Source organism: Triturus cristatus, chromosome 1_2, assembly GCF_964204655.1.
Source record: "Triturus cristatus chromosome 1_2, aTriCri1.1, whole genome shotgun sequence".
Lineage (NCBI taxonomy): Eukaryota > Metazoa > Chordata > Amphibia > Caudata > Salamandridae > Triturus > Triturus cristatus.
The window spans coordinates 84,881,252-84,896,726 of NC_140580.1; the positions used below are offsets into that span (position 1 = coordinate 84,881,252).

The following is a 15,475-nucleotide window of genomic DNA, read 5'->3' on the forward strand; positions in this document are numbered from 1 at the left end:
TCCCCGATTCCACCCCCGTACCTCCAGGCAGTCAATGCTCTCTGGATGGGCGCCGGTCTCATCCCGCCCCCTCCTTTTTTGGGGGTTCTTTCCACCCGCGGTGACCCAAGTCCTCCGTCAGCCTCCATTGCCAGCCTGTCTCCGCCTATGCCATCAATGCAAGGTCGCGGCTTCTGAAGGCCAGCCAGGCCCGACCTCCAGCCTTGGACATATCTCGGGTGTCTCTGCCGATTCTGCTCTTGGGAAAGCTCTGACGCTGTCTCTGAACACTCCGCTGTGCGTTGGGTTCCACTCCGGATAGATTAAAAGGATATTTTAGGGGTTAATGGTGGGCTTTTCTTGGAGCCGCGCTAGGTAGCAGCCATCTTCGTCGGCGCTTAGCCACGCCGCCCCTCGGGTTTCGATTTTTGAAGTAACTCTAGCATAGTGTCAAGTCTGACCATGGTATACAGACAGCCCCTTGATTTTTAATCAGATACTGTAGAAAAGTCTGTTCTGTTTCTGTACATTGACAACCTGGTGGTAGCATGAATAACAAAAGAAGTTTGTAAACCAGGCACAATTTTCCTTGCTGAATCACCTCGCAGAGAATAGACACAAGGTGTCCTCTACTAAATTACAGTACTATCAGAAAAAGGTTCTGAATTGGGTTACCACATTGAGTGGCCCAAGAGCCTGTCTCTACAGTCCTAAGACTTAACCCCCCACAACACAGAAAGAAGTCATGATATTCCTCGGAATGGTGGGCTACTTTTGTTAGTGGATTCCCAACTTTTCCCTAGTGTTTAAACCTTTATATGACTTAAACAAAATCATGTGTCTGATCCACTATCCTGGGACAATGGATGCACGAGTGCCTTCCTAGAGCTCATAAAGAAACTCTGTTGCACACCAGCACTATGAATGATTAATTGTGACAAGGAGTTTACCCTTTATTGTCATGAGAGAATTATGCACACCATCAGTGTTGACACAGATCCACAGAGAAGCGTATTTGTAAGGGACTTACTTCTCTGCCACACTTGATCCAATCACTGTAGTGCTTCCTGGATGTGTTAAAAAGTACCTCTGGTGAGTGATAGTATTCAATAGCACGAGGGCTAGTTATGAGCTTTTTGTGATAGTTCCACATTGAGTCGAAATCTTACTGACCTGCACTTGAACTCAACACAACAAAAAGCAGGCTCACTAAGTATAAACTTTTGATTTTAGCGGCTGAAAAATGTATATCTTAGGAGGTGTAATGTTCTAAGCCCAGCTACTCCTTTGTGACTTCCAGAAAGTGACTCAGATAATGATGTGGAGCACGACTGTGTGGATGTTACAGAGTTGTGCATCAAGCCAAGACCTGATATTCAAAATGTCCCCTTGGAAGAGCCTGATTTTACCTAGTTCATGGACGGCTGTTATTTAACAGACGGATGAGGAATTCTGAGAGCAGCATATGTTGGTACGCCATAGATGATGTTGTAGAAGCTTCTTGTTTGTGCAATACAGTTAGCTGAACTGATTGCCCTTACCAGAGCATATTGCGTTTCCAATAGTCCGAGAGTCACCATTTATATTGACAGTCAATATGGTTTTGCTTGGTCCACGGCATGCACAGTTGTGGTCACAGAGGATTTTCTTGACTTCCTCTGGTTCTCCAATCAGGAAAGGAAAATATGTCATGTACTTTCTAGAAGTATTGCAACCGCCTAGAGAGGTATCAGTTGTAAAATATGCAGTACACAAGAGTGGATGGGATGTCCACAATGCAGTTGAAATTCTTAGAAATTTTGATCGTGAATCCTGTATATTTGATAAATTGGAACCATGAGGATTTGACAATGACCCTGTTTTAAATATGCTATGGAGCATAAAAAACACTTGGGATTAGTTAAGAGAATTACAGGATAAAGTGCCTGGGTCAGAAAAGAAAAAGTGTTCAAGGTCTGGATGTATAAACAGTCAGAGTAAGATTTTGGGGCGTTGAGGGATGGGAGACTCATTTTACCTATTCTTTCCCCCGTGGCCAGGAATTTCCATGGCCATCTTCATGCAGGAGGTATGATAGCCTCACTGTAGTCAAATTTAAATTTCGAGAATTAGTGACTCATTTGGAACTCTAGTTTCTCTAACAAAGTTGGTCAATGAGAGGAGATAGTATGGTCTTCTAGTGTTCCCTTCCCTTCTTGAACAGTTTATTTCCTTCGGTGCTTTCTGCTTCCCCGCACTCCACCCTGTTGACGGGCCGTCACTGTCCGGAAAGTACTTTAAAAAAAAAATGTTTGGGTGCATGTAACAGCCATCAGTGCCCCTATTTGAAATGGGAAGGAGGAATCTGGGACGCTTGTCCCTCTATTAAGGGATGGCACACAGAGCACTCTAGAGAGGGTATGGCACTTGGCACAATTTTGGGCAAGTTTGCCTTGACCCATACGATGGATTTGATCGACGGTGGGACACCTAAAATAATAACTCCCTCCTTTAAGGGACAGGGATGTGATTCTATCATCGATTATATATTTATCTCTAATGTATTAATTGGCAGGGTTAGCCATTTTATGATAGTTCCTAGCGTTTTTAGTGACCATAACCCGTTGGAACTGACTATAAGTACTATTGACTCTCCAACTAAAGGGGATAAAAGGGACACTGTGGGACAATATAAGGCAAGGGACCAGGGCAGGAGAATTAAATGGAGTAAGATTGATGGGGTAGCACTCCACAGAGAGCTCCTCGTAAATAGCAATAGCCAGACTTGGAGGTGTCTGGACATTACGGTAGAGGGGAGCGATCTGATTGTAGCGTTTGAGGGTGCTGCCCAGCATATTGATAGCCTTTTGAGGAATAAAACTAATAAGCAGGTTAACCTCGGCCCTAGATGGTTCGATAAGGAATGTTCCAGGGCGCATAGGAACTTGAAGCAGGCACTTAATACAGTCCCAAGGGATAGAGGTATGATTGTTGATTGTAGGAGCCGATATAAAAAGGCGATTAAGTCGCGGAAAATCTCCCTGCAATGCCAGGTCTGGGAGTCACTAAGAGAGGCTGCGGAGCGCCACGATCTGAACAGCTTCTGGAGGGTAATAAATGACCCGTGTTTTCAAGCTCCAAACAAACCACAAGTGGCGTCTCATATTTTGCCAGAAGCATGGGTTGCGCATTTCACAAGCCTTTATAACCGGGGCACTCCAGAGACGCAGAATATCCAAGATATAGGACCCTCGGTAGGTGACTGGATACCTTTTACGGTGGCTGAAGTAAAGTTAGGAATTGATGGCCTGGTACTAAGAAAGGCGCCAGGGCCCGATGGGATTCCCCCTGATTTATTTAAAAGCCAAGTAGATCTCTGGGCCCCTATATTGACCAGGGTGTTTAACGCAGCCAGGGAGGTGGGTATGCCAAGATCTTGGTCCACGGCCGCTATTGTTCCAATTTATAAAAAGGGAAATAGAAATGACCCACAATGTTATCGCCCAATATCCCTTATAGATGTTACGGCGAAAGTCATGGGGAGAGTCATTTTAAATCGTTTATTGGACTGGGCCGAGGAACATAATATAATTACTGATGTCCAGTACGGGTTCCGAAATGGGCACTCGACCACAGACCAGTGCCTTAATCTTTATCATTTGGCTGCCAAATACACTCTAGCTAGGGAAGGCACCGTGTATATGGCATTTATGGACCTCTCAGCAGCTTTTGACTGTGTCAATAGAACAAATTTGTGGGAAATCCTGGGAACTATGGGTGTCGACCCAGGACTGATTCAAGTCCTGCAAATGCTACATTGCAATACAACGGCACGGGTAAGATTCACTGATGATGGTGACCTCACAGAAGATTTCCGGTGCCGGGGTGGGGTCCGGCAAGGCTGTATCCTAGCGCCCTTTCTGTTCACGCTTTATATAAATGGGCTAGATAAGGCGCTGGGACTATTGGAGGTAGATTGCCCCTGCATTGGGAGGAGAAGTATACCAGTCCTCCTATATGCAGACGACGCGGTCCTCCTGGCGCGTACAGGAAGGAGTTTACAGGCCCTCATTAGCGGTTTTGTCAGATTTATGGCGGATCTAGATTTAGTGCCCAATCTCTCGAAATCATATATTATGGAAGTGGGCAAAACATCATCTAAGAACTGTAATTTTACAATAGGCGCCCACAAACTAGAAAAAGTAATTTCTTTTAATTATCTGGGGATTGTCTTCAATAAAGATCTTAATTTCAAGCCACTAGTAAGGCATAAATGTAGCCAACATCCTAGCGCTGTGGGTTCGATCATGAATTACGCGACCAGACTAGGCCGTTGGTCACCGAATGAAATAGTACAATTATATAGTTCGGTATGCTGTGCTAAGACCTTGTATGGGAGTGAGGTATGGGGTCTTACAGATGTGAGAGAAATTCAAGTGGAAGAAGATAAGTTTTTAAAAAGGCTTTTGCAAGTGCCAAAATGTATACCCTCCATCATCGCTCATGAGGAGTTGGGTATTGCTTATCTTAGTGATAAGGCTGGCCTCAAACCAATCATGTGTTGGATACAAATTTGGACAAACCCGGAGGCAAGCCTAAGTAGACCAATTCTAGAGGATTGTATGAGAGGGGATAAGGGGTACCAAATAACATGGCTTAAATATGTAAGGGACGTCTTGACTATTTTGGGTCACGAAAACTTTTTTAATGAGCCACGTACATTGGTTAGCAGTGACAAGGGCGTCATAAAGACAGATTTTATGCAGCATTTAGCTAGGGTTAGACAGGACAGAGAAGGGTGGAAAATTACTGTAAGGGCACATCAGCTTACTAAAGCAACCCCGGGTATGGAATTTTATCTTTCCAACATGTATAACAGGCAGGATAGATTTTTAATGTCTAGGTTTAGACTAAATCTCCTGCATCATATCCTGTCAGTCCCAGCGGGTTTTGTACATGATGTAAGCCTAAAAGGATGTTGCGGCTGCGATCTTAGATCTCCGCAAGACACCCTTCATTTTGTCCTAATTTGCCCTTTCTATGCCTACCCAAGGTCTCTGTTTTTAAAAACAATTTTAAGACGTTCCAATATAAGACAGGCCAAAGTGGCACTTTTATTTCTTAAACTCGCTTCTGACCCTTTTACCTTATTCAGCACAGTACATTTCTTACGACTGGCAGTTAAATTAAGAAAGACAAGAGGAGAAGATTAACTATGTTGTGTTAATTCCCATGATCTCTCTTGCCCTGTGACGGGGGAAACCTTTTATGGCAAATGAATAGTTTATTGTACAGAATTGTCCTGGTTTTTAACGCTCACATTGTTGGGCTTTTTTATTATCATTGTTTTAATGTGTAATATGTATATTGTGTTAAAAACTTTTTAACGGAAGAAGGCCCGAATATAAGTTGTATCTTTTATGGCTATTTTAATATCCGAATAAAGATTATTTGAATTTGAATGTATGTGTATTTGCGTGTGTGTGGATGGGTGTGTGCTTGTAAATGCTGGCTATGAGTATGTGTGTGTACCTGTGATAGTATGGGTGTGTGCATGTGTGCCTGCCTGGGCACTCCTCACTATTGTTTATAATTACAAGCCGCCACTGTGCTTTTAGTGCATGTGCTGTGCATTGTTAGGTACTACTGAACTGCACATCCCAGAATCCTTGTAACTGAATCACCACAATAGAAAACAATTGTTGGCTTGTTCCTCAAAGGAAAGCAGTAATAGAAGGTGTATACTGGGGCTGATGGGTCATTTACCACTCTCATTTTTAACTTCTTTTTCCTTTCCTTAATTATTGAAAGAAAGAAGGTATGGCAAAAGAGGAGCATACATGTTCCTTCTACATATGCTGTTGAGATGATTGTGGCCATAGAGTGATGCCCACTCTATATATATCTTCCCTACAAAACACCCCTAACTCTTTCACAAAACCCATTCAACATTAAACAACACGTGGAATTTCCAGATTGAAATGCATATGCAGATGTCCTTAGGTTTTTTGAGAGCCACAGCCATTAGGACTCCCACAGGATCAATTAAAGCAGTCAGTTAAAGGGCCCATTTTCACAATTTCACTTCTCATCACCAGCATTAGGTCCAGAAACACCATCATATTGATGAGTGCTGGCTTTAAAGGATTCTGGTGCAAGATCAGACACAACTAAGAATGGCTCCTCATGGGAGGGACTGTGAAAGCCCTTAAGGGAAATGTCTTACTTATGGTATCTAAGGACAGTACCTCTCTCTCAGGACTGGGCAATAAATATGCCTCCAGCTTCTGGCAGACTAGCAAGACGGGAGCTGTACATAGCACCGTGAACTCTTGATTTCTTCCCTGAGTCACAGTAGCTCTGAGAGGTGCAGATGAGTCAGCGGACTAGGCTAGAGATGGGATCCATACATGCCATTACCAGGCTGGACCTAATCCATAAGAACTAGAAGATGACCTGATGCAGGACAGGCACTGGATGGGATAAAAGTCTGGCAAAAGGGGACTCAAGCTGTGCATAGACCGCAAAACAGGACTACTTTCTTGCTCTGTATTGGACACTGGTATCTGGTGGTCAAGTGATCTCACAGAGAATTCTTCCAGGCAGTGAAGGATTACATCAACCTGCAAGCAATTGCTGGCCTGAGTGTCATACTTTAGAAAGGCAAAGAGATCTTCATGGGTGGTGCTTACACTCCTATTGGACTGTAAATATTGCCTTTTCCTGGGAATGGTAGTTGCTGCCAATAGTCATCACTGGAAAAAGAAGGGTATATTAGGACTTTTCAATGGGTTCTCATCATTCATGTGTTGGTGCACTGAAGAGAGATGCTGCGTTTGCATAGACTGGGTAGAAATACCATGTGGAGCAGTTAGGATTGCCAGAGGAATGTCCCCAAGAGGTGAAATTCTCAGTGTAGGGCCTTTCACTAATCACTAGTGACCCATGATCAGTGAGACTGGCTAGCAACCCGGGTAAAGAGGCCAGAAACATTCAGACTCCGCCTCGATGACTATTCCTGGAGGAGCAGGACACAGACACACCTTCTGCTATTGTAGCCTCACTGTTTATGGCCCATTTCAATATCATACTCTTGGTAGAAGGGTCCCCTCCTGCTTCAACCCTATCTCCTCTGATCCATTGCAAACTCATTCACTGAGGTTTGTCTGGCCTGCCATCTGAAACACCTTGGGTATGGATCATACTGAAAGCACCATCTTCAAAAGACTATGGCCAAGGGTAGTCCTTTCACTTGTCACAGTCATCCATGGATTCAGCTACTATTGGAGGCCCCAAACCGTACAACCTACCTCAGATCCATCTAATATTTCAGAGACACTATTCATTTTTTAAGGTCCACAAATTAGAGAGCGAAGTTCCTTGAACACATGGAAAGATAGCGTAGTTCCGCCAACCCCTATTTCATTTGCAGAGCCTGGGTTTATGTAGTACCATATAGTAGGGACTTATCATAAGCAAAGTAAATGTGGCAAGCAGGTGTATGCCACCTTTAACATGTTTTGGGGAGAGAGCACAAGCACTTTAGCACTGCTTAGCCAACAAAAACAAATTCAGAAAAACAGGAAGGGTGAAGGCAAAAGATTTTGAGGTGACCACTCAGTACTAATGCCTTCCTTTTCCATCACCCAATCGGAAACTAGTTCAAAGCAGTTAAGTGCGGACATCAATGAGATTCTGAGGCCTGACAGGAAAGAGTAGAACATTTTTTACAACATAATTCGCATTGTGATCGGTGGAGAGGTATGGACTCCTTTTGCTTGGTTGCTGAAAGTTTACTTAGTTGGGGTTTACTACAAATATATGGATTATATATGTAGTGCAGCCTGATTGGGAGTCTGTGCAATGGCATGCTATTGACTGAAGTGTCCCCAAATTCTGGCAGGATAGTAATGATCATCTTTTTCATTCAATGTAAGCCTTTTCTTTTGGAAAAACACTCATGGACTGGTTAGAAGTTCTTTCAATACTGCATGCAAAGCCTTCAGCAGAATCAATCATGGGCATCTTTGAATTTTGAAGACACGAGAATCATGTATTGTGCATCATGATTATTTCATGCCTTTTATTTAAGTAAATTGGCAGTTAAAGCTCCAATCTAAGTGATTTGTTGGAATCACACAGGCAGCGTGCAGTTTTAAAAATTCTGAACCTGATGAAAGTACCCATACTGGACAACTGTTTCCAAAAAATAATGGACTTTGTGATTTAGTGAGTAGGAAAAAGAGCATGATTTTTTTAAAATAAATACAATTAATTAAGGCCTATGCTCATTTCAGATGAGACTAAAATTTTAAACACCAGAGGAGGGTTGCTTCGGGAAACTTATTTTACCGAATTCACTTCCATTTGGCTAGCAGTGGAGCATGATATTCAAGAGTTGGGAGGTTACTGGTCAACATTATACTACTAATATATCTAAAAATAATTTACAGATTATAGAAAACCTGACTTCCCACATATTGTCGAGCTACCAATGCGAAAAAGGAAAAAGGTGGAATGATGATTTTGTTTCTGAACATATATTAATGCAGGTTTTGCTGCTCTGAACTCACCATTGAAATTGCAGACCTCGAGATATGGTTTCACTTGGTTGAGACAAACCAAAACATTGAAATCTTTTAAGCACATTTCTGTGGTGGAAATATTAATGCTAACACCAAATGACCTACCTGGGGCATACGTACTTCCAGAAGCATTGGATTTAGCTGGGAAAGAAAAGAAAATAACTATCCGTAAATACTCAAGGTTGATCATGCATGCCACACAGCAGTGAATGATTTGTAACTGTTACCTGTTGTTGATGCTGGGATGGCATCTGCAAGAAGAGAAAATTTAGAATTAGCACACAAGGTGACTGAACCATAGAGGCTCAAGATAAATTGGATGATGTAATTTGAATCTTTCTCCTCTAGGGGCACAGTTCCATTCTTGCATCTGTTTGTGAATACAGTGTGTAATTAAGTATGGTTAGTGATATCAATATGCTTGGGGGGCCCACCATTATGAACGGCGGGGCTCTGCCATTTCTCAATTTTGCAAAGCATGATGAGCATCTGTGAGGCTGAGCAAAGGTCAGCATGTAAGACACTTGTCATATCAGGGTCAGGCAGCCCGGGACTTTACACGTGCTGCATGCACAGGCACCTGACGGCCTGAGCCAAGCTTTGCTGGGCTGAAGATTTCACAGACGTGAGGGAGTAACCTCATCAGTAATTCATTTTGTAGCAGAAAATGTATGCTTAATTACATTTAAATTGACCAGAGCTAATGTAGGCCTGCATTGTTAAAAGGCTACTGCTTTTTTCCCATCTTGCTGTGTGACATATGAATATTTCTTTTCTAGGTGAAGCTGGAGTTCTAACTAATGAATATAATGTTTTGTTGTCTTTCTTTCCCATGTGAAGAAATGTTTTCTTTTCTTTGTGATAATCATCATATTTTTTGAAGAAGAACTAATTCAGAAGATGCCTGCAATGTACAGACTTGCTGCAGTACCTCATCTAGATACAGATAATTTCAGTTTGAAGGACGCAGAAAGAGGTTTCTATTGTGGAAGGCCCTGAGATCCTAACAATCATAAGATTGTAACATCTTGCTTTAACCTGCTAGAACAGTCACATGAGAGCTGTGTATAGGTTTATCAAATGTTAGAGTTGTGCAGTTTCAGATACTGTAATGAAGATTGAACTGAATGTGTGAACTGGCCTGATTTTCAAAGAATCTTGGAAGAGGGCCGAGTAGAAGACCCAAAACTCTACTGTTAATCATCACTGTGCATACTAGAAAAATTGTTTCAGGCCCTACACACAACCTGTAGTTGGCAGATTACCCCACCAGTAAATGACCTTTAGCTATGTGAAGTAGGTATTACCTGCAGAATCTGCCCTATGGCATAACACAGTACCCTGTTCCCACATGGCCATTACACTGTTAATGGAGGTTGTCAGCTCAGACCCTGTTCCCAAATGGCTGTTGGCCAGGCACTTTGCCACAACTTCAAAGACATCTAACATTTGCTGTGCATGACCTTGAGGCATGCAAAGTGGGGGTAGGCCACAGGGCCTGGCCTCTGTCCAGGTCCCACACTCCACTGCCCTCGGGTGTCCAAGCCCTGCTACGCTTGTGTTATGATTTGTAATGTACCCTAATATAGGCTTGGTTAGTTACCTAACCTTTCACCTACATTTATCGTACCTTTGTACAACATAACAGGTTTGTGCTGATCTTTTACCTAGCTAGGTGCCGCCTAAATGTTGGGTGGTTTTCTCCGAAAACTAGCCTCAGGAGTATGTATTGTTCCTGTCATGTATCTATTCCAAGATATATCTATTGTTTTGACACTATGGTAGAAATCTACCACCCATTTCCTCTGTTTCAGCTTATAATAGTTAATATCTATTTCTGTCTTCGGGTGTTGCAGCACAGATATTTTACACTAGAATGACACTGGTTCAATAAATGCTTATTAAAAATGTCCCCATCGTTTATTCCGTAACTCTCCCTGAGACAAAATGAGCATGAGTGACTGAGCGAAATGTACTGTACTGTTTCACAATCCCTTAGGTGTCAGGGTTGTCATGTTCTATAGTTGCCAGAAACTATTCTCTCCCTGGTAAGATGGGTTGATAGTGGCACAGTGAGCTAGCTGGTATACAGGCAAACATATCCGTTGGGGGTATCTGGAATCAGTCTGGATACCACTCCTACAGTTTATGTTGTCTAAACATGCAGATCCTACATAGATTTATAGGAACTACACGGCACTTGGAATTAAGCTGTGCACAGAGGGGTGGGTATAGAGCCATGGAGTAGCAAGGCCTAGAACCCAAGCAACATGGGTGGGCAACTTGTTGCGGCATAATATCTTCAGCCTTGCCTCAGCCTTTGCAGCTTGTTGGGTTGCAGGACCCAGCCTACAGCCAGTTCATGCACACAACCCAAAAATGATCTTTTTCTACATTTTTGGGTGCTTTTTTATGCTTCTTAATTTTGTCCTTTTTTTTCTTAAAAATCTTTCTGACATTTTTTACGGACCTTTATTGCTAAGGAAATCCCTTATTTGTTTATCTCTTCCAAACAGATGATTTTATTACACCAGTTACAGAACATCATTTAAACCGGGGCACCAATCATTGTCCTCTTTGGCTTCCTATTGTACATATTGTGGCAGAGTCTCATCTTATTCCTCCTCATTCCTCCACTATGCGTGCATATCCACCCTGGAGCACTTCTTCAGATGCAATCCCACGTGTTTTCTCTCCTTCACTTGTCCGGGAACAAATACACGACTGGAAGCCTACACTGTATCTCATGGTCACAGAGTGCATGCGATTCTACATGCATTATTACTCTTCTTATCACAAATTGGGTGTGTGAAAACATCCACACCAAAACTCTCACTTTGTGTTTGATGAGCAGCAAGAGCCCTTGATGTAGAAAGCACCATCACAAAACCATCATCCTGCTGAGCAGAAGATTGCCCTTCTTGTGCCATGGCTTCTGTCTGGCTTGCTCCAGTGGATGCAATGCCATGACGTTGAGGAGATCAACCCGTGTGGCTGTCTCTTTGAAAAGACCAGGGCAAAATGATGTCCTTCAAAGGATTGGTTCCTTTTCTCTGGAGGCTATGGGGTTATTTTGCACATAGAGTGGATTGTTTAACCAATCAGGAGGCTCATTTCTCTTTTTCTTTGGCATCATTGTTTCCACAGGCTGGAGGCCTTTTCAGATAGCCTTGATTTTTATTCGAAACCGTTAGCACAAAATAAAATACAAACAAGGGCCTACAACCACCAGGGCCGGCCGCTATAGAGCCCGAGGGCCCGCAATGTAACGCCACACAATCCGTCTAACCATAGGCAAGGCGCCCGGCAGTTCGTAAGCACATATAACAGGCCGTGGCCATAGGCCAGGAGCAATTGAAAACAACAGTTTCATTTTGTATTAAATATAAAACACACTCAAGGCAATGAGAGTCCGAAGTAGCAGCGTGCTCTTCCCGGGACGGGGAATAACATATAGTGTACAAAGCAGTTCCTGTCCGGAAGCTGTAGAGGGGGGCAATGGGAAAACAAAGCATGGAGCACACCTCAAGCCCTCCCGCGGAACGCGCGGCTAGGGGGTCAGAGCAATATCGACCTCTAATGGCAGAGGCGGGGTGCAGATACGTCCCCGATATAGATTCCACGGACCCCATACCCTAGTCCATTTCCCTGGCTTACCTCTCGCCACATACGCCGTCTTTTCCCTAAACATACACCAGTCCATATTCTCCTTCCATACATCAATCGTGGGCGGCCTCGGGGAGCCCCATAGCTGTGCTATGTTACGCTTAGCCACCATGTACCCCAAGGTCACCCACTGCGTCTGTGCCGCATTACAATCATTCGGTTCCCAGACATTCAACAAACACCTCCTAGCCTCTGGCAACAGGGCCACATGCATGACCCCCTCCATTACGGTGTGGATACCGTTCCAGAATCGCACAACCTCCGAACATTCCCACAAGATATGAAGAAACGTGCCCGGCAGGCCACATCCATGCTTACACAATCCATCCATCGAATAACCCATACGCAGCAAACCGGGCCCTGTGACATACACTCTATGGAGGATCTTCAGCTGTACAAACCGTAGGCGGGCCGGGATCGCCACCTCTTTTGGGGAGGCCACCGCCGATACCCAGTCCTCATCATCCAATTCCAAGCCATCGCCCGTCCACGCCTCCCTCAAACGGAGCAGCAAGTCCGCACGATCGTTAATGAGTTTCTTATAAATCAGGGAAAAAGTGCTGTCGGGCACATAGCCATCCAACACTCTATCCTCCAGTGGGGAATACTCGGAGATAGCAGTAGCATCCGGAAATACTGAACAAAGTGCATGGTAGACTTGAGCATACCGGAAGTACTCTCTATCGTTTAATTTATATTCAATTTTAAGCATTTCGAACGTTTTGAAAGCTCCCTTCACCCACAGATCACCCACCTTACATATACCAATCATATCCCATTTCTCAAAGCCTTTCGATCTCCACAAACAGCCCAACCGCCCAGAAGCATACAACGGCGTCGCCCGAGTCAAGCGATCCCTCCACCCCATCGCAGCATTTGCCGCGTGCCACACGTGCACCGCCACCCGCGTAGGTCCCGTCAACCGCGTGTCCTGGGTCACCGAGTACAGCGCCCTATTATAGTCTCCACCCGGAAGCAGGAGTTTATCCATCTCAAAGGCCGGGTTTAAGGCAGGACCATATATCCCGTGGTTCACCGCCGCCAACTGAGACGCCCAATAGTATCGTTTAATATCGGGGAGGGCGACCCCCCCATCATACCAAGGGAGCGTCAACTTGGCGAGAGCAATCCGCGGCCGCCCGTCCCAAAACAGTTGGCGCTGAAGACCCTCCACCTCCCGGAAGTAACGGGCCGGCACGACATCAAGAGTATTTTGCAAGGCATACAAGAAACGAGGCAGCGACATCATTTTAAACAATGCCGCCCGTCCGAGCGGCGAGAGCGGAAGTCGTCGCCATCTTGCTACGTCGGCCTTCAATCGCTGGAGGGGAGGTAGAAGGTTTCGCTCATAGCGAACCGCGGGGTCCAGTGAGATAAAGATTCCCAAATATTTAAACCCCAGGGTAACAATCTGAGCTGGGCAACCCCGCGGCAGCAGGGGGGCATCCCCCGAGAGGGCGTAGACGCACGACTTGGCCCAGTTGATGACCAGGCCAGAGTTGCGGCCAAAAGAATTCAGCACGTCCACCAATACAATTAGCGACTGCCGGGGAGACGTGAGATACAGAAGGATATCATCCGCGTAAAGGGAGACACGGTCTTCGAATTCCGGCGTCCATCTAATGCCTCGCAACGACGGCTCCCAACGCAACCAGGCGGCGAGAGGCTCCAAAGAAAGTGCAAAGAGAAGGGGTGATAGCGGACACCCCTGCCGCGTACCTCTCCCCAGTGCGAAGGGAGCCGACACCCTACCATTCACTACCACCTGAGCCAGTGGGTCAGCGTATAGTAATTTTACCCAACCAATAAACTCCGGGCCGAACCCGAATTTCGACAACACGGCCCAAATATATGGCCACTCCAAAGTGTCGAATGCCATAGTAGCATCCAAAGATGCCAAGATGGCCGGCTCACGTATGAATTCCGCTCTAGCAAGCACGCCGTGTAACCGCCTCAGATTTAGAGCGGTATTCCGATGGGGTATAAAACCAGACTGATCCTGATGAATCAAGTCGCCCACGACCCGAACCAGTCGGTTAGCCAACACTTTAGCCAGAATTTTGGGTTCTGCGTTCAACAGAGAAATGGGCCTATAGGAGGCGCAGCGATCTCGCGGCTTCCCCTCTTTGTGTATCACAACTATGCTGGCGAGGCGTTGGTCAGGGGGGAGGAAGCCCGCCGCACGGGCCGCCAAAAACATGTCTCGAAGATATGGTGCTATCTTATCGGGACGCAACTTGTAGAGTTCGATGGGAAGACCATTGGGACCCACCGCTTTACCCGAAGCAATCGAACGAGTGGCCAAAGCGATCTCATCTGACGACAACTTCGCCTCCATCAACACCGCGTCTGCCTCCGATAGGGTTGGCAATGTGATGTCTCTAAGCAGGCTATGGGAATCCTCCTCCGATCGCAACGAGACCGGAGAGTATACTCCGCGGAAATGAGCTGCGAAGCAGTCAACGATCTTAACCGGGTCAGTCACACGCACTCCATCACTCCTCTCCACAACGGGCACCACCCTGCTAGCTCTCTCCTTCCTATCCAACCAAGCGATCAGTTTTCCGGCCTTATCCCCCACATCATACAACCGCCCTTGCTGCTCTCTACTCATCTCTTTAGCCGTGTCCGTAACTAACGCTCTGTAATCTGACTGTTTGAGGCTGAGAACATGCAATTTCTCCTCAGTAACCCCACTCTCCAAGTCCTCCTCCATTACAGCTATTTCCGCTTCCAGGCGGACCACCTCCGCTCTCTCGCACTTCTTAGTATGGGAGATAAGGGACAAGGCCTGCCCCCTGACCACTACCTTATAAGCCTCCCATAAGGAGACGGCCGACGACACCGACCCCACGTTATCAGTAAAGTAGTGATCAGTGGACTTGACCAACTCCGCGCGGATCTTAGGGTTACGAAGATACCAGGTGTTAATGGGTGCCACTCTCCCCTCTGCCCCAGAGACTACCCTCAGCTGCAACCACAGAGGGGAATGGTCAGAGATACCTCGGGCTAAATGACGCACCTCCCCAATCATTCCAGCTTGGGTCGCCGGCATAAGCATATAGTCAAGTCTCGAGAGACTCCCATGGGCCCCCGAGTGAAAGGTGTATTGCGCCTGTCCCGGATGCATCAATCTCCAGCAATCTACCATTCCCAAAGTGTCCAAAAAACCACCCAACCAGGCCTGAGCCCTAGGGAGATCCCTGGGAGGGTGGCGGTCCTCCAATCCGGAGACAACGGCATTAAAATCACCACCCAACACCAAA

General features: G+C 45.5%; 1 protein-coding gene across 10 annotated transcripts in view; it reads right to left on the minus strand.

The window, feature by feature from the left end:
- The window catches only part of LOC146866846 (scavenger receptor cysteine-rich domain-containing protein DMBT1-like), a 1,139,300-nt gene that overhangs the window by 599,513 nt on the left and 524,312 nt on the right, over positions 1-15,475 (minus strand). For all 10 annotated transcript variants that reach the window (XM_085602006.1, XM_085601995.1, XM_085601984.1 and 7 more), the window contains 2 exons: positions 8,771-8,794; positions 8,649-8,684 (listed from right to left, as the gene is read on the minus strand). In XM_085602006.1, the coding sequence (XP_085458132.1) occupies positions 8,649-8,684; positions 8,771-8,794 (60 nt within the window). The remainder of the gene's footprint in view (positions 1-8,648; positions 8,685-8,770; positions 8,795-15,475) is intronic.